The sequence below is a fragment of the Anolis carolinensis genome, chromosome 4 (genome assembly GCF_035594765.1).
Source record: "Anolis carolinensis isolate JA03-04 chromosome 4, rAnoCar3.1.pri, whole genome shotgun sequence".
NCBI classification, from domain to species: domain Eukaryota; kingdom Metazoa; phylum Chordata; class Lepidosauria; order Squamata; family Dactyloidae; genus Anolis; species Anolis carolinensis.
Genome location: NC_085844.1, coordinates 200,228,149 through 200,252,057, shown reverse-complemented (window position 1 = coordinate 200,252,057; position 23,909 = coordinate 200,228,149). Strand labels below are relative to the sequence as shown.

The following is a 23,909-nucleotide window of genomic DNA, read 5'->3' as shown; positions in this document are numbered from 1 at the left end:
GCAGATAATCCACATTATCTTCTTTGAACTGCATTATATGAGTCTACACTGCCATATAATGTAGCCCAAGCATATAATCTGGATTTTATATGGCAATGTAGAAGGGCCCTGAGTATTCCTTGTTTAAGAAAACCCTATGAAATTCATGGGGTCACCATAAATCCTGGAAGCACATGCACAGAGACATTTCTTTCATCATTTATTTAAATAGAATCTCAGTGCAATATTAATCTTGGTGGTTGGTTTATAGGAGGCCTGCATAACTTGGCAGTAGTAAGAGGCCGAACTAAATAGGCTAAAGCTTTTTGGGCTGCAGATAGTTTTTTTAATTACCCGACTCCAGATTTGTGAGGAGGCTCCTTCCCCTCAGTGCAAGCAGCAAAGCGGATTAGCCTCAATTTCCCCACTTCCATTGGTGTGATGGCAAGTTTAACCACCAAGTCTGCTATGAAGAACCTACAATTTCATGGTGAAGATACTTTTCTCCCTCACAAGAAAGGGAAATGTATGGTGGGAAGTTGATGGGTTTTCCCACCAGAGGAGGAAGAGACTATAGAAACAACCCAACCTTAGAGAGGGAGGTTACATGCAGCGCTAGACCAGATTGTTTGTTACTCTGCTCTAGCGCTGCATGTAACCTCCCTCTTTAAGGCTTAGGCTCAAAGCTACTATGGGCTACACCAAATCCTTGTGCAGGCTTGGCCTGTAGCATAACCCAGTGATTCTCAACCTGTGAGTCCCCAGGTATTTTGGCCTACAACTCCCAGAAATCCCAGCCGGTTTACCAGCTGTTAGGATTTCTGGGAGTGGAAGACCACAACATCTGGGGACCCACTGGTCTGACCTAATGTCATTAACTGGTATTGCAAAAGAAATTGAATGACAATTTTAATGGTCAGTAAACAAGTAAAATAAAACACATGATTTTTTATATATATATATATATATAGATAGATATAGATATAGATATAGTAGGGTCTCACTTATCCAACCTTTGTTTATCCAACGTTCTGTATTACTCTACACAATCTGCCTTTTAGTAGTCAGTGTTTTTGTAGTCAATCTTGTCAATACATTGTGATGTTTTGGTACTAAATTCGTAAATACAGTAATTACTACATAACGTTACTGTGTATTTAACTGCTTTTTCTGTCGATTTGTTGTAAAACATGATGTGCCCAAGTATTTGATGAGTAAATGACAAAGTTGACATGGCCTGATTTAAGGATGAAGCATGAGGATCTCGGATGAATGGAATTAATTATATATACGTTTTTAAGGTTTTTATAATGTGTTTTAACAATGTTATTAACAGATCTGTTTATATTGTTTTGTTTTTATGATTGCAATTTGGGCATTAAATTTTGCCAATTTTTGTAAGCCGCCCTGAGTCCCCTCGGGTGAGAAGGGCGGGGTATAAATGTTGTAAATAAATAAATAAATGTTTTGGTGCTTAATTTGTAAAATAATAATGTAATTTGACATTTAATAGGCTTTTCTTTAATCCCTCCTTATTATCAAACAGTTTTGCTTATCCAACATTCTGCCAGCCTGTTTATGTTGGATAAGTGAGACTCTACTGTATATATAACAGTATAAGATATTTGTAATATCATTCTATAAAATGGTATAAAACAGCAGTGCCTGAATACTAAATCAGCATCCTATGTTGGCATGCAAGTACAGCAGTTTAGTGGTTACCTTGGCTGCAATCTGATGGAACTGAGTCATCAGAAGTTCATCAATAGAAAATGCTTCACATCTCCCAGGTATACATTACAAAGCTAGAGTAATTAAAAAGCATCATGGTTGCCATAGAGAGACAATGTCCCACAGTTTCCAATTTCTTTGAATCCCAAGAGTGTTCATATTAGCACACATTATTGTATCTTCCTTTCATTTTCCAGATGGAAGCACATTCAATTTGGCCAAAGTAAATGCTTTTGTATATTTTGGAATAAATTGTACATTCTTGAGGAGTGTTCCAATTGGGCCAAAGATGGGGAAAGACTAGCACTCTTGTTTCCTTTATACTTCTGATTTTAAAGTAAAACTTCAAAATTTCCATTGGTTGAGGAAGGTAAAGTCCAAAACACTTGGAGAGTTAAAGGCTCCTCGGTTTTGCAACTCACTCCCATTTTTCTTATAAATAACTTGAATATGAAATTTTGACTCTGTCTTCACTTCTTTGTTAACAAATTAGCCCTGGCAGGCACAGCCTATATAACAATTATTTGTTTAGCTATTTTGTTAAATACTCCAAATACATATTTGATTTTGGAAATCCACAATGGGAGTAGAGATTGTTTCCACTCCCTTCTTTGTATTTTGATTTTTTTTCCTATTTAGAAACCATATTGTTGGCTACCCTGTCAAGCATAAACATGTTTCTTTTGTCTCTTGGCTTGAAGAATCCACAAAAGCATTATTGTCAGTGAAATACAGTTGGAGATAAGTCAGGTATTAGGTTAACCTTCCTTGCTGCTTTGTAAGCATATTGAACAAACAATCCTATAATAACTGCAGTAGAAAACCACTTAAATACTTGGACAGAAGGATCAAAGTAAAGCTGTAGCTTAGTTTGTAGACCTGTTCTGGCCTTCGGATCTTCTCAAGGGAAAGCCTTTCCAATAGTGTATCATATTCCCAGAACTTGGGGCATTCTCTTTTTTAAAAAATATATCAGTTATTCATTGCTCTCTTTAAAAGTTATTTGTTACTTGCAGAGAAATGTTTCAATTGTACACTTTATTTGTTTATTTTCAATTCACAAATCACCTTCAGAAATACACTCACAAAATCCCCAAAAGCCATGTTTTAGAAGTAACAAGTAAATGTTGCTACAGTATTGCAGAATGGTGTTACTGTACTTCTAATATTTTGTTGGTAATTTAATTATTTTGTAACTCCTCATTGTTGCTATAACCAATTTATCCCCAAAAGTAACACATTACTGGTAATATTGTTCAAAGTAACAAGCTCCTTTCCAGCTTTACATATCTCTGAGGCTTGCTGAGTTATAAAACCTATGGAAATGTTGAAACTATAAGGGAAACCTCTTTTTTCATCCAGTGTTTTGGGGAAAGAAAATTAGGATCTCCAGAAAACTGGGGGGAAATGCAGTGTCAACTCCCCCCTTCGATGTCACAGATGTTACACAATGAAAATCATTTTGTTACTTTAGGAAAATAACATGTCTTATGTATAACGTTTGGGCCTCCTGGTGGTACAGCGGGTTAAACTGCGGAGCTGCTGAATTTGCTGACTGAAAGATTGGCAATTCGAATCCGGGGAGCAGGGTCAGCTCCTGTTCTCAGCCACAGCTTCTGCCAACATAGCAGTTTGAAAACATGTACATGTGAGTAGATCAATAGATGCTACTCCAGCGGGAAGGTAAAGGCTCTCCATGCTGGCCACATGATCTTGGAGGCGTCTACGGACAATGTCGGCTCTTTGGCTTAGAAATGGAGATGAGCACCAACCCCCAGAGTCGGACACGACTAGACTCAATGTCAGGGGAAAACCTTTACCTATGTATAACTTTGTTCTGCATAAAGTTATCATGTTTGATACATTAAAAGGAAAGTAAGACACCCCCACCCCATGAAACCCATATCTGTAATTTCATTTATCCTCTCTCAGGAGATAAATGGTCTCTCTAAAATTTACAATATCCTGAAGGTGAATCTATGTTATATTTCTTGGACAGGATATCAGGAAAATTTAGGTCTACCAACACAAAATGTGTGGTATGAGAGGACTGGAAGTAAGGTAACCTAATACTGTTCATTTGTATCCGCAGTTTCACATAACTCTGATCTAGCCGGTAATATCTACCCTATGGTTTGGGGGTCAACTGTACACTTTATTATTACAAATTGAATTCTTATTATTTTTTCAAGAAGGTTTTGAACGACAAGGAACATTTGAACTTAGAAGTGTCCTTTTTGGTTTTGTCAGTTTGTGGGACAGGTAATTCTTCCCCTCCTCATAAAAGCAGGAAAACAAACCATCAACATTACTAAAACTGAAAATTTATTTGTTTCTACAAGTTCCCCATAATAGACTCATTGCTATAAGTAGAACTGAGAAAAGGAAACCAAGATCATAAATTCTAATGCTCTGAAACTGTACATGATCTTATATACAAGTCTTTGTAGTTTGTAGAACTGATTTGGATATGTGACAGCCTTGTTTTAAACCTTTTATTAATCATTCTAAAATAAAATATTCCATAATCACTTTTTCTGTTTTTCTAGGAAAAAAGGATTCAGATAAAAATAAGGGGGGAGGGGACCCTCCTCCTTTTGTATTTATTTTTCTACAGACCTTTTCATTTCCAGATCTGCTCAATAGTTACTTGCAACAGGATATGGAGCATGATGGCACCTATTTTCTGAATGCCTTTACCTTGAATATTAGACACACTTGGCACATGTTGAAAATTTATGACGAGAATTTAACTTCATTATATAGTTCAACCCATTCTGTATTTTGTGGGTAATGCAAATGTTGTGCACTGATTTTACAACCTAAATATGACCATTGGTGTAAGTTCTACTGAAACAGAATGCAGTTTCATTAGTTGGTTGCTTTGAAAATATTGGCTCTTTTTCTTGTGCTTCAAACATAAACATACACTCTTTCCAAATGGTAAAACAAGCTCTTGGTGAATTTGTAGCACCTGTTATTTGAAAAGTTAGAAGAGAGAATCAATGTTTATTCCTTTTCCAGCCTTTGAGTCTTCATCACTTTTCATGTTTCTATGAAGGACTGAGAACCATTCAGTCTTTTGAATTTCTGACTCCCAGTTGTTTAATAGTAGTGGTAATAAAATTGCTCACTCTCCACACAGGACATTCCCAGAAAAACCTACTGCTGGATTGAAAGAATTTGAAGTGCTAAAAATATAAAGCTATCAATAAAAATATTGATAGCTTTAGTTTGATTTTTTTCTAAAATCAAATTTCATATGATTTAGAAACAAAATAATAAAAACAGCTATTTATTTATTGAAAGCTACATATCTACCCCTAATCATCAATGCAGATCATGAATATCAGAAATAGAAATATCAGACATTCTCAAATATCAGACATTTGCTTACAGCAAAATCAGTTGATCAATGTTAAATGTAGAACAATAAAACTATAACATTTAAAAGAGCAATAGCAATTTTAAAAATCTAAAAGCATATTAAACAATTCAGTAGCACAAAAACATGAAACATAATACATTAGGAAACATGAGGGAAAGAAAGTACAAGGAACAGTCAGTGACTTGAATGATCTACTTATTGAGGCTACTCAGCCATGCTGCAACTCACAGCATTTTTGGGCTTGCAGCATGTAGATTCAGGAGCATGCTCTCAATTATGAAACGTATTTGTACTGAAAACTACTATTTGGCACAACTGAAAGCCTGACAGCGATTGAGGCAGAAGATTTGTCAAGCTGGAGAATAGACCAGGTTTCTGGCTGAACGGTTTCTCAGAGTGGGGGTCCCCTCCCTTTTTTTTGTTAGCTGTTCTCTCCACATTGGTGAAAACAAAATAAAGAAGTAGGTCAAAGGTCCTTGAAATAGAGTTCACATCCCAATGGGGAACTGGTGTACAAAGGATCCAGTTCTTTCCCTGTGCAAGAGATTCATTTCCACTCCACTTTGATCAGCATTGTGGAGATGATGAAGAGGTTTGGGGATGTTTTTTTTCTTCCTTTCTTCTTCAGTCTGCCTTTTTTTTTTTTTTTGAAAAAGATTCCCAACTTGAAACATCTCAGACCCACTGACCTAGATAATAGATTTTGACCAGTTAATTTTGTTCCTGTTGCACTCCAGGAGTGAAAAAGTATAGTTCTCAGGAGTCATGTCTTCCTGTTTGATCTATAAGAGGAAAGCAGGCACAGTGAACTATAATTCTAGAAAATAAATCTGCAGGTGCCCCATCAACAAAACTTGGCTTATATATTTTGCCAAACTTTTAAAGAATCTTATTGAGCATAATCTTTTGATGTTTTTCTTTAGTTTTGCACTAAGTCTATAAGATCATTAGTTTAAGAACAGAACCAAAGGAGGACAAGATTAAGAGAGCTAGCCTTCTTAGTTATCCCCATTACATCATGGTGACCCTAATCAAAATGATCTGATTAGCTCCCCAGAGGGTTAAAGCTTTGGATTCTGCAACTCAAGCATGCTTTGCTTAAAATCTAGAGTAAATCTAGGGGTAGTGTAAATTGAGTGCAGAAAAGGGTAGGCATAGTTTTGGGAAGAAAATTTAATTTCACAAACTTCTTTCATCTTCATTTTTGGAGCTATTTGTCAATGCTGCTATTTGATTATCTGATGTTTGAATATATTTTATTGGATAGATTTATTTCCGTGCTGTCTTTGTCTGGGGGTTTCAGAGAGGTTTACAATATTTATGAAATGTATATAATTAAGTACAGTCATCACTCCACATTTGCAGTTTTGATTTCTGCAGATTTGATTAATCAGGAATCTCTAGGTCTTCCAGTGTGACTCTATGGTCAACCTCCTCCAGTCATGTTGGATGACTTAAACATTTCTAAAGAGAAGAACTCTCTAAGAATTACACTTGAGGATCTAGATATTTCATGTCAGCTTTCAGAAGAAATCAATCATAAAGTCATGTTGGAAGACTAGGCATTCCTAGATTAAATGATCTCAGATTTTAAAATCACCGTTTCTTTTTTCATGGTGTTTTGCTTTCATGGAGGTCCTGTGCCCCTAACATGAATGACTCCCTGTATTCATAAATGTACAATATGTCCTGGAAATGAGAACCATAATCCTATATCAGGGCATGCAAAGCGCAGCTTATTGGAGAACTGCAAGAGTAACCTTGGTATCTTTTTTTTTTTTTTTTTTTTGCTGGTTTGCATTTCTTTTGCTGGATGTGTGCTGTCTGGTTAGCTCTCCCACTTGCCACTGCTAATTAAATGGTTATAGCTTGAAAATGCCAGAAGAATGGCATGTTTGGATATTACACTGGGAGGTTGTGACTACCTCTTTGCCCAACATCCCCCCCCCCAAAAAAAACCATAAACTGAATCTAACTGTGATATGTTCATGTACATTACAAGTAGGATTCCAGCCATACTACAGAATTGTTTTAGCAACAGTTTTTTCTTAGTACTTTCCCCCCAAATTAAAATCTTTTGTTACAACTTGGAGCACAGCATACAACACATTTTGTCAAGGTTACGCTTCATTATGGGATAATGTATATGATATTCCTGGTAACCTAATCTGTGGTACCAGAAAAAATGCATTGTGCTTCCAAGATCATGTTTTCTTTGTTTTATAAATAAACTTATCTCTCCCTAACTTGTTCAGAGATAACATCCAATGTTGTTATAATAAGAGCTTGTATGGATTTAGAAAAAATGTTTCATGTGGGTTGTATTCACATGAAACATGATGTTGGGTATGTGAGTATAGCCTTCGAGTGAGAAAAATGATCCACAGACCCAACGAAGTTTTTCATCCCAATGTTGTGTCACTTTCTCAATAGCTTCTGCAGCCTGGAGAAGGATTCTAAGAGTTCTTGTTGTTGCCTTCAGTTAACCAAAGGTCTCTCAGACCAGGATGTGCAGTTAATCAGAACCCATAGGTTGAAGTGGCACACATGGAATTAAAAACAATCACAACTGTGGTTTGTCAGTCCAAATGAGATGATGCCATGAGATACTATAGTTAACAAAAATGGAAAGTGGATGTTTCTTAAATTTTCTTTCTCACTGCTTTGGAGGGGCAATGGAGGAAGTGTATGATCCAAGAAGGACATAAGCTTGTTCAAGACTCAATAAAGCAGGAGATGACAACCTTCTAAGAGCAACAAACAACACCAAAATGTTTTTAAATAAAGCGTTTTTATGAGTACTTTTCAAAAGTTTAAGTTATTCTTGGATGCTAGTCCTGGCAGGACCAGTGAAAGAAAGGAAGTCAGTACAAATTAATGCTGGCCAGGAGGCCCGGAGTCCAACTGTGTCTTTAGCTTTGTGGTAGAGCAGCAAATCCCATATTTTTGATCCAGTGAAAGCAGGAAGAACAGGCTGGCCCCAACATTCTTTACATAGCAATACAGCCTCTAATTACACAGCAAATGATATGGGGAGCCTGTCTGTTGCAAGTCTTCCTGCTATCAGCTCTACAGACCCAGGTGATGAGTATCACGTGAGGCAGGCATATATACAATCCGCCTGAAATTTTGTGAGAGGATGGTTTCTTGCAAGAGGTCTAAGTGGCTGAAAATCTCTAATTTCAGAAGATTTGAAATGATCTTTATATAGGCCTGCCCTTGTGTAGCATCCAGTCTTGAACTGGCCTAACAATAGGAAGCATTGTCCTGTATTGCTGTTTGTAAGACTTAGCAAATATAATGGTGGTGAAATGTTTTTTCTTCACTGAAGCCCAACTCTACACTCTCAATGGGCTTACATTCCAGCCCAGGGGGCACACTTTGATTTCTGTAGCAATACCCGATAATACATCATGCAATCCAAATACAGCCAATATCTTCCTTTAGTTCTACCTCCCCATATCAATTTAAGGTAATCTAGGTTAAGATATTGTAGATTGTGATCAGAAGCTAAATGAGAGGGAGGCTTGCTTAAATCTAGGAGCGTTCCTAGATTACAAACAGTGACTTTTTCACACTACATAGTTATAGCACAATGGTTCCACTTTCATGGCCATCATTCAATCCTATGGGATCCTGCAGTTTGTAGTCTGGTGATCTACTGTTGCTTTCTGGCTGAGATTTCTAAATGTCCATCCCTAAGTAATAAATTGCAAGGTGCCATAGCTGTGAAAATGGATGATAGTACTATAAGTGTGAAGTATGTGGTGCCCAGTTTCTTCCAGAACAGGTTGAATTCAAATCCTTGATCACCTTTGTTTCATCAGGATTTAGCCAGAATTAGTTCACTTTTCTTCAAGTTGAGTAAATGTCTAAGTGAAAAGAAGCAGTAAAGTCTTGCCTCATAGTATATTGGTAGAACCTCACTCCAAACTAATTATGAAAAATGCAGGGGCTAAAAACAGTCATTGGATGCACGGTCGACATGGAGGTGGTCCTGTACAATTAGTTTTGGGGTGAAACTTGATGTAAAAGACCAGAACTCACAGCATTCCAGAATGTTAAAATCCCATCTGGTTCATTTCAGCATGAATTTTGCAAGAGGGGCGTGTCTTTTCATATTACTAGAGACCACAGATCTTGTCCTAAAAGCAGATGTGACTGTGCTTTCATGTCACAGCATATAGATGAAGTAAGAATGGTGCAGTGCTTGGGAAATATGTGAGCAAAGTGTGTAAAGGTCTTAATGCAATAGCCATATATTTCATGTGTGTCTCCTTTCACCCTTAGTCAGTGTGATTTACTAAAACAGAATAAATCCCTTGAAGTAAGCAGTGCTAAAGTAATGTTGTGCTTTAGGCAATGTATTTCCTACAAATAGGAAGCAAGTGAATAGTGTTAGAAAGTCTGTACTGCAAAAGCAAATGCTATAGGGCCTGATGAAGTAATGTGTGTTTCCAAACATCATTTATCAAACCTGAAGCAAAATTGTTCAAGGGAGGAAAACCCATGAGTAATATTTTTGCTCCATGCATAATTATGTATCCTGTGCATAATGTTTTTGTTCAGTCTCTCACTTGCCCGTGTTTATTTTTCTGCCTTTCTATCCATGGTGGCTCAGTGGATTTTGCTCTGAAGGTGGTGCAGTGGTCAGACTCTGAGACAGTGAGGCTGCAGTTGTGGGACATTGCAGGTAAGCTCCGGAAAAACTCCTTTTTCTTATGTCAATGGTTCCTCCTTCCAAGTTGGTCTCTTTTTTTAAACTGTGAAATATTAATTTTAAAAGGAAGAAAAACACCTTATTTCTGATCACAAGTTTTGGAGGCCAATATATATCATGTCGTACCTCTTTTTTGTGTTGTGGTTTGTACAGATTTCTGGATAAGATTGGAAATGGTACTCCTTAGGAAACTCTTTGAGAAAGGTGTTAGGTGACTGGTGCATACTATTAAGATTTACTAAGTTGCATATGGGCAACCAATATTAAAACAATTTGTGATGGTGGGAGTTTTGACCTGTCTAGTGAAATACAGACTAGGGACACAGATTTGAACAGCAGTTTTAATACAAAACATCTTTTCTATCACTAGGCCTCCTCCACGAGCCCACACCAATTGGTATAGTTAGAATGGGTGAGCACATAGTAGACTGAAATGTACTGACAGGTCTCTGGGTAATTAGCAGTAGATTGGCAAAGGTTTATAGTTCCCATCAAACTCTTATTTCTATCACAGAAATGAGTGAAGTCTAAACACAGTACATTTTTATGTCAAAGAACTGTGATCTTTGTCGTATTTTTAGTACCAAAGATCTTTAAACAAACTCAGTAGATGCATTAAACCCAAAACTTTAAGGCATTGATGTGAGTCATCTTGCTTCCTTCTTCCTTCCCTATTGTTCTTGCTAGGCAGCAGATAATAAGTTGGAGAGAGTAGCAGGGCTCCATTTTGAGTTCCCTAAACTCACATTTCCTTTATCTAGATTTGGAACAATTTAAGATGAAATACAAAGAGGGAGGCTCACTACAGTTGAATCCTAGAACCACTACCTAAAGGTCATGAGTAAACACCTCTTTCTTAAACCTCTAGGTCAAGAACGGTTTACATCTATGACTCGACTGTACTATAAGGAGGCATCTGCCTGTGTTATCATGTTTGATGTCACCAGTGTGAGCACATTCACCAGCTGCCAGAAGTGGAAGCAGGATTTGGACAGCAAGCTGAGGCTACCAGATGGAAACCCTGTCCCTTGTCTGCTACTAGCTAACAAAGTGAGTGTCTGTGAATTGGGTAGAACCATCTTTTCTGCCAAGTGATTATAAACACAGCTTGGAAAAGTTGATGTTTGGACCATAACACCCAGAATCCCCTAGCCTCTGGCCATGTCGGCTTGGGGATCCTGGGAGCATTAGTGAAAAAAGTAACTTTTCCAAGCTCTGATTATACGTGGTTAGTTAAGATTCCTGCTTGGATAAGTCAAAGAAGGAGATAAGAATATTTTGGCCTTTCAGATGTTGTTGGATTTGATTTGCACCGTTCTGAGAATCATGGAATCAGAAGGGACCACAGGCTAATTCAGCCCTGACCCATGCAGTTCCTCCTAGGCCTGGGTTTGGTTTCCAAACTTTTTATCATTTTAATCATTCTCCTCTTAACATGTTCCAGCTTGTCAGTATGCCTCTTGAATATATTTCTTGCCACTGATTATGTTGGACCACATTATTCCCACCCCTATTTTAACATGGTTGCACCTCAAAAATGGGATCTGTGTGTCAATGGTCAACATCTATATAGTGTTGGCGAATATTTCTGCTGCATGAAATAAATCTCTGTAGATGTTTTGACTCCAGTTTCCTTAGTGTAATTTTGCCTGTGCTTGACAACTAAGACAGTTTTTTTCCTGATGCTCACTGTCCTACTTTTAGATGAGTGCCACAGTCTAGTCTTATAATTTTATTTTTATTGCCGGGAAGCACTTTCATTTTTTACATGCTTTCAGATCCCACCTTTAAACATTTGGCCTTCTACAAAGAAAAGGATTTTTCCATTTTGGAGAAAGCCTGAGTTTGGGGGCTATTTCTGCTCCCCAACTCTCCCATTGTTCAAAGAGGTTTTCAAAGTGCTCAGGTGCATATTTTCAAAGGTACCATGGGCACTGTAAGAGGAAGTAGGAAGTAGAAACAGACTCCTTATAGGAGTTTACCAGTGGAAAAAGGTGGGATAAAAATATTTTTATTTGAGTTTAATGTGTGAATACTTTGCATATTAGTTACTGGTTCATAATTAGTTCATTAAGTGTGTGTAGAAAGTCTTTGAATTGTAAGTTTAGCCCTAAAAAGGAGACTGATGAGACTGAGCTTGGAGAATGTACCCTTTTGCCATCTTTATCTGACCTAATTCTGTCTTGCCACAAGATCTTTAAAGGTTCAAAGCCATTGAAAAGTAAAGACAGCATAAACACTTTGCCTGGAGGTTGGTGAATTGTCAGGTGACTTTCTATTTTTACCAAAGACAATCTAGCAAGAATTTACACTGTTCTGTCTCTGTATGTCTGTAAAAGAAATATACAACTCTCAAGTATAGAGTGGCAGTGAATGACAGAGTCAAGTTGGACGGTCTCTTCAACAGGGCATTGGTCATTAGGTCTTCTCTGTGTTGTCAAAGGCTTTCATGGCCGGAATCAGTGGGTTGTTGTGCATTTTCTGGGCTGTATGGCTATACAGCCCTGAAAATGCACAACAACCCAGGTCTTCTCTGCTTAACTGGCACAGTTGTGCTGGGTAAAGTGAGATATTTAATGTGACAAATGAGAAAGGAAGACACGGTCCGAGCTTCTCAGAGGGGAAGCAATGGTTTGCAAGAGTGGTTTTACAACTGGAATCAGAGATCCCTATAAGTTGTATCCCCTGCTTCCAAAGAGAAACTGCCATCCACCACTAAACCAAAACTTCAACAAGTTCCTTTTTTTGGACCATGCCTTTCAGAATTCCTCATGACTGAGAAACTGTGGGGAATCATAGTCTTTTTAACGAAAAAAGAACCCTTCTAAACTCTCCAATAGACAGGTATCATGTTATATAAGTCAAATGACAGCAGTGTTTGTCACATGCAAAAGGAGGACATACTGCAAGAAGTGAGACAGCAGATAGTTAATGGACCAGCTGAACAGAGGTGATAGAAAATAATTTTTGATTGTGATATTGATGAATATTTTTATGCTCTGTATTTCCACAGCACAGTTTACAAATTGAAAATATAACAATGTAGTTAAGAACATATCCCCAAATCAATGTTAAAAAATATTAAAACTGTTAACAATAATAACATAATTGGTACTGTTCCATTATCTGGGCAGAAGCCACAAGGGTGCAGAAGAGAGAGAAGGATAGTCTGTTTTACGGGGGGGGGGGGGGGGGGGATGGTGGGCTGAAGCAACGAGGGAAACCATTTCCCCCTGTTTTACTGTTATTCCCCCCACCCATGTCCCTGTTGTGGAAACAACCCTTGTTTATGAAATGGGGAGGGGGAATAACCAGAGAACACAGGGAAAATGGTTTTTGTCCTTCAACTCCTCCCTATAAAATTGACTGTCCTTCTCTCTCTAGCGCCCACCTAGATAATGGAACAGTACCAAATAAACTTGAAAGGATAAGAATGAGTTGGAACAATACAATTTAGTTAGGATGTTTTCTTAAAAGCCTTCAGTTCTAAAATCCTATTGAAATAAAAAGCTTTCACTTACTGATAGAACAACAGCAAAGTGGTGTCTATTCTCGCCTCCCTAGAGTTCCAGAGCCTCAATCTTGGACATTCTTAAAATTTTATATAATGTGTCTTTATTCTGTAATGGTATCTGTTTTATATGAACTGTTGTTTTGTAGATTGTTTTATATGAATTATTGTTTTTACATTGTTTTTAGGCATTGAATTTTTGCCTATTTACTGTAAGCCGCTTTGAGTCTCCTCAGAGAGAAAGGCGGGGTAAAAGTGATGTAAATAAATAGTGGCAACCAACTAGAAGGCTCTACCTATCTAGTTTTTCTACCAACGGAACCTGTGAAGGTGGTGGGACTGAAAGAAGGTTCATTTGCACATCTAAGGATCTGGGGAGTCTGGTAAATGTCTGTCAGATAGCCTGGACCTAAGGTGTATAGGGCTTTATAGATCAGAGCCAACCTAGGCTCTTTGAAATACACATAAAAACCTTCAACTGAGTACATGTTTATAGTGCCAAAGGAGAACCATGTCAAGAGGAAGGCGGGTCAAGGGGCCGCCCTCCATTTGGAAATTGATGTCCTCACTGCGAAAGAACATGCAGATCAAGAATGGGTCTCTACAGTCACCTATGAACCCACCATCAGGACCCTACACTTGGAAGGCAATCATATTTGGCCTGTGATCATAGCGCCAAGCATTCTGCCTCAAAACATTACACAAAAAGTGGGCATTTCCAATACCCCCCCTCCAAAAAAAAAGCATAGGGAAAAAATGTATTATTCATAAAGTTACCTAGTTCTTTCATCTCAGTGGATAAATATTTCTTCCTGTCTTTCTCTAATAATGTTAGAATGGTTCTAAATTTAGGACAAAATGAACTTTAGGACAACAGTTGTGTTGAGCTGCTCTTTAAACCAAACAAAAAATAGTATGTCTTGTATTTAATTTTTTAAAAATGTATGAAGACAGAACTTCTTCATATAGGCTATCTTTAAACTGTAGGATTTCATTACCATTAGATGGGATTATGACCACCAACTTGGATAACTTTAAAAGAGGGTTAGACACATTTGTGAAGGATAAGTCCTGTCAATAACTACCCGCCATGGTGGCTGCATATTTCCTCCAAGGTCAGAGTTGTCAGAGGCATCTATCAACTCCAGCAGCCAGAGAACATGAATCAGCAGGCAGTGCTCCCCTCATCTTCTGCTTCTGAGCTTCCTCAAGGCATCTGTTTGTCTACCATGTGAACAGAATGCAGGATGAGATAAGCCATTGGCCTCATCTAGGATGGCTGCTCTTTTGTTCCTATGAGTAAGAGAAAGGTTGTTTGTATCACAGGCGAAACAGACATTCATATCCAATGAATTACCTGGCTGATACAACAATACACCTTGACATAAGAGTTATAGCATATATAAAAAGAAGGGAAGCTCCTTGTTGTGTATTTAGTGATAATACTTTTGTTTGACATCCTTTTGGGAACTGCAGAAATGGGCAATACACTGTACAATTAATTTATTTTTATCTAAATTTGTTTTAATTTTTGTAAGCCACTTTGATCTCCAGTTAAGGGGAAAAGGTGGAATGCTAAAGAAATAAAAGCATTGCCTTCTAGCTAACCTGTCTTGGCATATGAAGATTTATTAACATGGAGGAAAAAGAAATGAATTCATCTATTGGTACTTTTAAAAAGCAGATTTAAATGTTCCTGGGTTCTCTTTTGCAGTGTGACCTTTATCCTTGGTCTGTGACTAGAGAAGAAATTGATCGATTCAGCAAAGAGAATGGATTCACTGGATGGACTGAAACTTCTGTCAAGGAAAATAAGAATATAAATGAGTCCATGAGGTAAGCAAAATTAAAATAGTTGAACATTTCTTCATATGCATGTAGGCCTCTGTGCATGTGCTGTTGTTCATATGTGATAGATTAATATCATTGTTTATGTATTTAAAGGAGATGAGAACATTTCATTTTGATGTGATATTCAGGCTAGGATGTGGCTGCATTTGGAATGAGGCTGACGTCAGGATCTTGGCATCAGCTTGGTTTTAACAAGATTACCATAGTCTTGGGCGATGGTGAGGAAATGGTGCATTATAAATGTTTCAGTTTTGGTGATGAAAGACCCTTATACCTTCTATAAATCAAATTCAACAAAGTATAACAAATTTTTTTTATCTGAGTGCATGGAACCTATTTTGGGTGCTTTTTGGTTTATATTGTTGTTATTGTTGTTGAGTTCCTTCAAGTATTCTTAATATCTGATCTCTCTTCTAATGAGCTGAAGGACATGTATATGGCTCTAATCTTCTGCATATCATCCTCACCACAATTTTGCAAAGTATAGCTGTTTGACAAAATGCGAGTGGCCCAAGGTCATGCCTTGAATTTTAGGGTTCAGTGTAAACACGAATCTGGATCTCTCATCCCAACACTCAAAAATACAACTCATATTCCCAAGAAGCCATGCTTTTTGCAAAGAGCAACTTCAGAGTTGTATATCATATCTGTCATCCTTCACTTTATGCTCAGACATAAATGATATAGCACTAACAGTACTGTGCACATTTCAGTAATCATACAGTGCTGTATACATGTATAGAGAAAATCCGGGCTAGAGTGGTTGCAACGGTAAGGTCATAGATAGCCTCTCTTGGAGTGCTGCTAAATGAGTGCTGTGAGGTTTTCCTTTTGTAATTGAATTCTTTTTCTCCTTAGGGTCCTTATTGAGAAGATGATGATAACAACGACAACATTGCTGAGTGACAAAGAGATCTCTCTTTCAGGGCAGGGAGACTACATCAATCTAAAAGATGCAACTACGTCCAATTGGGGATGCTGCTAATTGCATGGGCTTCTGCATCTGATCAGAGATCAAGGGTACTTTTCAGATAAATATGTCTAATTTTTTTTACAGAGTCAAAGCAAGTTTTCTTTACACATTTGTGAGCAGTGAAGGAGAAAGAAGTCCTTGAAACTAGCAGATATAATTGAAACCACTTTCTTTGTTCTTCTGATGTGGTCCAGCAGTATACGCCATTCAACACTGCAACCTTGGTAAAGTCAAAAAGGAATTATATTCTGCTCATTGCTGCTTCCATTGCAGTTGAGGGGAAAGTCTCCACTCCTGTTAATCCAAGATGTTATGGCAGAAGACGTTCCTATAGGAAACTTTCAGCAATCCTAAAGCAAAGCCGAATTAATATGTGACTAATGTGCACGCACATGTGTTTTGAACCAGACTGCCTTTGATTTATCATCTCTAGAAATGTGCTTCGAGCTGTAACCCAGCTGCAGAAATCTTTCACCACAACTCACGTGAAGGTGCAATTTCTTGCCATGGGAAGCCTATTGCCACTTTTGTATGTGCCTTTCTCTCTTGCCAAAGACTGCAAGTTTTAAATTGAACTCTGGCCTTTTTTGTGTCCATGTTTTTATGTGGGTCGCACAATTGTTCCTTTTCCTGGTGCCATTTTATCAGAGAACCCAGCACTGAATTGAAGCGAAAGCTGTAAACTGTTTTGCATTGATGCACCTTAGCAGAGCACCAACTGTGTTCTTTGTTTTTTATAGTCCTTTCCTTCACAGCATCTAATTTGCCTCTTTCGAATGCTGATGAATTACTTCCTCTCAGCTGTCCTACTGTGTGGGTCTAGATTGCCATTATGCAATGCTGCCTGAAAGCCCACCCACCAGTTTTAGTGATCTGAGGGGGAAACACAGAATCAGAGGCCCAGCAGGGACAAAAAGCAAGAGTTAAATTTTCCCTGCATCCCTTTGATAGCAGATATTTTCCTATTTTAATGTTATGACAAGTGAAAGACTTGTGTTTTTTTTCTGGAATAAGGACAATTATACTTTAATTTCATTTGTTTTTAAAGTGGGCCACTTCATAATTCAGGAGGGTTGAAATAGCAGGATGGTGAAATGCATTGAGGTGTCTGAATTTTTAATTGTCATTTTAAAATAAAAAGTTAAGGGGTGAATTCTTATGGGAAAAATATACTGTGGATGAATGAGATACTTATGTGCTTGACAATTTAGAAAGTAGTTGGGAGACTGGTTAAAAATGACCTTTAAAGGTATGAACATTAGTCTCTATTAGTATCCAAGGAAAACTTTCATGGTAGCTGCAAATAGGTACCAGATAATGTTGCAGATCATCTTAGACTGCGGTGCATGTTTGCCAGATAAACAAATAACTCTTTACTGTTTTTTTGAACAAACTAGAAAGGATACTAATAATTTGTCCATTAACCTTCCCCATGTAATATAAGTGTTGTGGGTTTATATTATAATATAAAATAATAATAAAATATAGGATATTGAACAACTGCTGCTAAGTAAAGTTATGTGCACTGGATGGGGAAGTAGAATCACTTTTGGTTTGGATGAAATTTTAAATGACAGTAACTTTTGTTGATCACCAGTATTTTTAAAGGTGATTGAAGACTGTCACTGATTTTTTCTGATGTATCTGAAAAATGCTGTAAAAATGCAAAGCATTGAGAAATTTAAGCTGAACCTTTTTTAAAGGGGCATCTCTATATTATCCTAATTTCCGTCTATAGATAAACAGTATTGTAGAACTCAACTGTGAGTTGTACATAAACATCTCTTTTGATTATTTGAAGTGAGACACAAGAAAATTAATCTCAGGTTGGTTCTGTGTGAATGAGGTACACATTTTCCTGAATCAATAAAAAGTGTTTAGGAAAGGAGTTAAATAAGAGCTGTCTAGAAAAATTCACTTATCCACATATAATCTAGACAGTCTTTATGATACTGTCATTTGTAAAACCTGGTATATACAGTAATGGTAGGTCTTGCCTTTTGTTCCATCCTTTTGTAAAGTATTCTACAGCACAGAGTCTGTCTGGCAGAAATTTCTACTCAGTAACTGGAAGAAAGCACCTTTGAACACATTTTTCAGATCATTCCAAGAGCATCTCTAACACAACACTGATCTCTATCAGGGCAGCAAAACTACTTTCTGTAGTAAAGAATCAAATGCATTCCACTTGGGTTTTGGGAGACAACCCAAGTTACTAATCTGTGTTACCTGGGTGTGGGGATGCATCTGTGACACTTGGGAACTCATGCACATTACCTTTTCACACAGTGCCTGTTTTTGAGCCTTTCTAATAATTCACAAGGTTTTATTCCCAAAAAGTAAAAACACAAAAAACGTGTGATAAACATTTAAAAGTCCTGGCAGCTAGGCAAACAGCTGGCTTCCTAAAAGATTACTTTGTTAGGACCAGCTACAATACAAAATATAAAACACAACATCACAAGAGTTTTATAATTAAGATAGTTCTTTGCAAAAGAAGTGTTGTATTTCTCTCTCTCTCTTCCCTCCCTCCCTACATATGTGTTTTGGTCCTGAGTTCTTTGAAAATTTTTGCCACTAAACTCTTTGTCAAAGTGGAATTTATTACTTGGTTTCAAGGACTGATTGTGTAGGCTTTTAAATTTTATGCATCTCCAAAGAAACACCTTTACAGATTATGGCACCCCTTCATTACTTATCATTAAAACCTCTCAAATCCTGTGGAGTTTGTTGCAGATTAAGTGAAAGCCATATAAGTAAAGATGGATCCAAATGGCATGTTTTTTGTCATTGGAGATTGTCCTCCATTTCCTTTAGTATGCAAGGAAAACCCATCTGGTAGCTGCAAGCAGAGGGCCAATTAAATGTTTCTTAGGTCATAAATGCCGTGTACGTTATATATAGGCCTCTGTACATGGTCATGTCTGTATAAAAGTTTCCTGTCTATCCTATTAGTACATTCAGGCAGAAGGAAAATGGGCAGAAGAGTTTTCAACCTCACTACCAAATAAATCATGACATGATGTAGGACAGGGGTCCTCAAACTTTTTAAGTGGAGGGCCGGTTCACGCTCCCTCAGACTGTTGGGCGGCTGGACTATGATGAAATAGTCCAAAATTAGGATTGTTGTTGTTGTGTGTCTTCAAGTCGTTTCAGACTTAGGTCAACCCTAAGTCTAAAGTTTAGGACAGAGGCTAGGTAAATGACCTTGGAAGGCTTTAGTTTGGGGATCCCTGATCTAGATGGTCTCATAAGACCATCGGTAAGGAAAGGGACCCACAAGGGCCATCTAGATTCATTTCATAAGACCATAGGCAAGGAAAGGGGCCCCCAAAGGCCATCTAGACAGTCTCCTAAAACCATAGGTAAGGAAAGGGACCCTCAAAGGCCATCTAGATGGTCTCATAGGACCACAGGTAAGGAAAGTGACCTTCAAAAGCCATCTAGATGGTATCATAAGGCCGTATCTAAGTAAAGAGACCTTCAAAGACCACCTAGATGATCTCATAAGACCATAGGTAACCAAAGAGACCTACAAAAACCAGGTAGACTTAGGTCAACTCTAAGTCTAAAGTTTAGAACAGGAGCCAGGTAAATGACCTTGGAGGGCCGCATCTGGCCCGCGGGCCTTAGTTTGGGGACCCCTGGTGTAGGATACTTCATAATGATGCCATATTCTTGTAGAATCCACTATCCGTGTGTTCACTCCTTCACATGCCCGTATGACATAGACACGCTGCTGAATTTGATTATTCAGTTAAACACACTTCCAAATTGGATTGTTGAACAGGGAAGGATGTCCCAGTGACATTTATTCTATGTTTGATCATATTTGCCAGGCTATCAACATAAAATTGTCATCCAATCTATGTGGTACTTCTGTTTTTTATTAGTCTGGGTAAAAATATTTTTAAACGATACTATAGAATATAATATCTAGGTATACATTACTTTAGTGTTAATTTTTGTATGATTTTGACATCTGCAATTATGTATTGTACTGGTGAACCTAAACCACATGCATCTAAACGTATTACCTTTCTGCTTGTCAACTTGTTATCAACGTTTTAGATTAATATTTTAGTCTGGACTACACTGTAATTTTGTCCTTTGAAATTTTTTTCTTTGTGACAAAAATGAAAAGGCATTTTGACATAAAATATTGTATTAAGAGCAAAGGCAGCATTATAAGTTGTGTTCCTTCCCACCTTCATTCTTTTATTTCCTGTTAAAACACTTTTCAGACACCCTTTAAAAATGCTGTTAAAGTAATCAAACAATACTGCCATCACAGAAAGGCATTTTAGTATTATTTAAAGTATTTAAGTGAGAATAATAACAAATATTTTAAAAATTTGATTAAAAGCAGCATATTCAAAATTGTGTCATTTCCATGTGCAGGGATATGTCATGCTCGCTAGTGTGTATTATCAGTCCTCCACAGAACTTTATGAAAATTCCATTCCAATTCTGCATACAGCTTATAAAGGGAGGACAATTGATGGATAGTGCTAAGAACTATCTGTCTCAGAGTTTATTCTAAGGTTTTTTCTTACCACACAAGAAATCAGAAGACTGGATGAGGGATGTTTTTCCTGGAGTTCTGGCATTGAGCAGAGACCCTGAACCAATAGCCTTTAAACCCAATGAGTTTGTGATGTTTTGCCCAGTATCATAAAGTGAATTGGAGTAAATGGAGACAACATTAATGAGACATTGACCGAAGACACATTAGCACTATCTCTGAGCTGTGATATGGCCCTTACCAGAGCTCACATAGTTTATGCCATAATTAAATTCACAGCAAAATCTGGTGATGAAACCTTGTTCTTTCTAGGTGCTAGTGAACCCTACAGCCATAGTACAAAAGGAGTACTCTGTAGTTTACAATTCCAGCAACAATGAAGTTGGATCCAAAGCAGCTAGAAATACAGTCAGTCCTCCTAATTTGCTGGTGTTAGGGCCACAAAATCCCAATGAAAGTGGAAAACTCTGAATAAAAAAAATCCCAATGTTACAGTGTTTCTTGTTTATTACTAGTATATATAAATTTCAATAAATATTATTTTTAAATTACCTTTTTTATTCTGTAAGAATACTTCTCTGGGAATTTCTAAGTCCTTGAGCATGACGCTATGGTCAATGTCCACTGGAAAATGAACATAGAATTGCACTGGAGGACCTAAAGAGAATATTTTAATAACATCCATAAATGATCAAATCTACAAAAGTTATAGTCGCAAATGTGGAGGGTTGACTATATCTTCATGGATATATCTTCTTTTCTCACAGATGCAGCAGTCATGTATTAAGCCCTAATAGTATATTATTAACATAAAGTTATGCAGATGGAAAGATTAATTTTCTGTGTTGATTTCATCTATTTGCTTTCAGAAATAACTTTGTCCCTAATTATAACTTATGCTGCAAACTGCAGCGACATCTATTTCCTACTGTACATTTTATTTTTCTACTGCATAAAATGTGTCTAGTGGCGCATTAAAATAATGCCTGTCTGTCTGCAAATTTCCCCTAATATCATTGCAACTCCACAAGCAACTCTGTGGGGTTCTCGGAGGGATAGGCAGTATTTCGCCCATATGATCAGTATTTTAACTGATAATTCCCCCTCAAGAATTGGTGCTTATTCAGAATATCAATTGCTTTTCCTGTAGATATAGCTAATTTTAAGATTCATTACTTCTAACTACCATGTTAACATATTGTTTTATATTTAAAAGAAAAGAGGGGTTTTAGGTGTGCTATTCACCATTCAATGCAGTATTGAAATAATGAACAGACATATGCAATAAATAAATGAAATTTCTTGATATGTTTGCAGTTTTTGATTTCTCATTTGGGCAGTTTTCATCTCATGCTTTGAAGTAATTGTGGTTCTGTACCCACTACTGCAGCTTTCCAGATGTAGTTGCAGTTCAACAACAGCTGGAAGGCCTCACAATCCTCATCCCTGATCTTTTTACTGACTGTGACTTGATATAAATCTGGGCTGGTATTCATATCCATATAGTGGTTTAGTTGAGCCTACTATACTGAAAAGGATGGCTAGAATTAGATAGTTGCAAAAATGTACCTTTGTCTCTGAGTGTTTAAAATCCTTCATTAGCACTTTGGAATAATCTATCAAGATCTTCCAGAATATTGTGGAAACCCATTCAAAACCCATTCAGGAGGATTGATCCTTCAGGGAAAGGGAAAAGGGGTGGTGAGAGGGTAATCCTATTACACAGAAATACTTCTACTCCTAGACATATCGGAGGCAACATGCAATGCTATAGAGCTATCTTCCACCAGATACCGTAGCATCAGTAATACAGCTGGATTCGATAAAAAGACAGATGAATTGAAGGAAGAATAGTAGTTGCCATTTGGTTCTCCATATAGTAGATTCCAATTAGGAATCCATAATTGCTGTAAATTAGAAGGAAGTATTATGACATAATATACAGTAGAGTCTCACTTATCCAAGCCTCGCTTATCCAAGCCTCTGGATAATCCAAGCCATTTTTGTAGTCAATGTTTTCAATATATCTTGATATTTTGGTGCTAAAGTCGTAAGTACAGTAATTACAACATAACATGACTGCGTATTGAACTACTTTTCCTGTCAAATTTGTTGTATAACATGATGTTTTGGTGCTTAATTTGTAAAATCATAGCCTAATTTGATGTTTAATAGACTTTTCCTTAATCCCTCCTTATTATCCAAGATATTCGCTTATCCAAGCTTCTGCCGGCCCGTTTAGCTTGGATAAGTGAGACTCTACTGTACTAATACTTAATGCATACATGTTGTCATGGTGTTTGAACACTTGGTTGTGGGAAACCTTTTGTGTGATCCACAGATTATTTGCATCTCTAAACAACTGCTCTCTTGCTTTGTTCTATAACCATGTAAATATCTCTGACAGGAGTGAACAAGTAGCTTAAATACTAAAAATGTAATTTGAATTTAGTCATCCTTGGCTCCTAGTGTTGTGGTGAGAGCATCTGCTATCCAGTGCTAATGATGCAGGAAGGGCAGCCATAGTGCTACAAGAGGACAATAATATGTGTGATAATAATACTCTATTATTGCTGGCACAAAACCATCAGTCTGTTTAAAAAATGTCTCCCCAAAAGGCTTATGTGAGCTATCAGGACTGCTTTTCCACCTGACTAGGTTTGACTTTGGTAAAATAATCTATTTTTGGAAATCAGTGCCCAGAGAAGCTTTCCTAATGCTATCTGGTTAATTTGTCTTTTAGTGCCAAGTGAGGAGTTTATTTGCCAAAGCATATTAAAACGGTTCATTTGACTGATGGGTTTACCTAGTCATTTTAAATGTTCTTTTGCTTTACTGTATTTATCTCAGAGTTTGAAAAAGTTAGCAACTGACCATGTTGGCCAGTGGATATGGAGAGATATAGTCCAAAAAAGCAACATTTCCAAGGATCAATTATTTTTTATTTAAAGTCATTCATTTCCAGATTTTATGCACCACTTTGGAAGTTTTCATCTGAAAAGCAACATATAATCTTCATGGAAACAAATCAAATGTTTAGAAAATGAAAATAAACCACATTTTGTGGGTTTATAGCAACTTGCACACACCATGTACCATTAGTATTATCCTAGAACACAAGAAAAATGGAGCAGGGCAGATGCATGAAAGGAAGTTGCTGGCTTTGAAGGTAGACTTGGGATAGAGAAAGCTTTCTGTGCTCAACACCTTTTGGTAGACTCACCACTCCCA

The 23,909-nt window shown here is 37.3% G+C and overlaps 1 protein-coding gene across 1 annotated transcript in view; it reads left to right on the top strand.

The window, feature by feature from the left end:
- The window catches only part of rab29 (RAB29, member RAS oncogene family), a 28,344-nt gene extending 6,358 nt beyond the window's left edge, over positions 1–21,986 (top strand). The window contains exons 2-5 of the mRNA XM_003224019.4: positions 9,720–9,791; positions 10,687–10,868; positions 15,044–15,165; positions 16,039–21,986. Of these exons, the coding sequence (XP_003224067.2) occupies positions 9,720–9,791; positions 10,687–10,868; positions 15,044–15,165; positions 16,039–16,165 (503 nt within the window). The 3' untranslated portion in view covers positions 16,166–21,986. The remainder of the gene's footprint in view (positions 1–9,719; positions 9,792–10,686; positions 10,869–15,043; positions 15,166–16,038) is intronic.
- Positions 21,987–23,909: the final 1,923 nt, after the last annotated feature.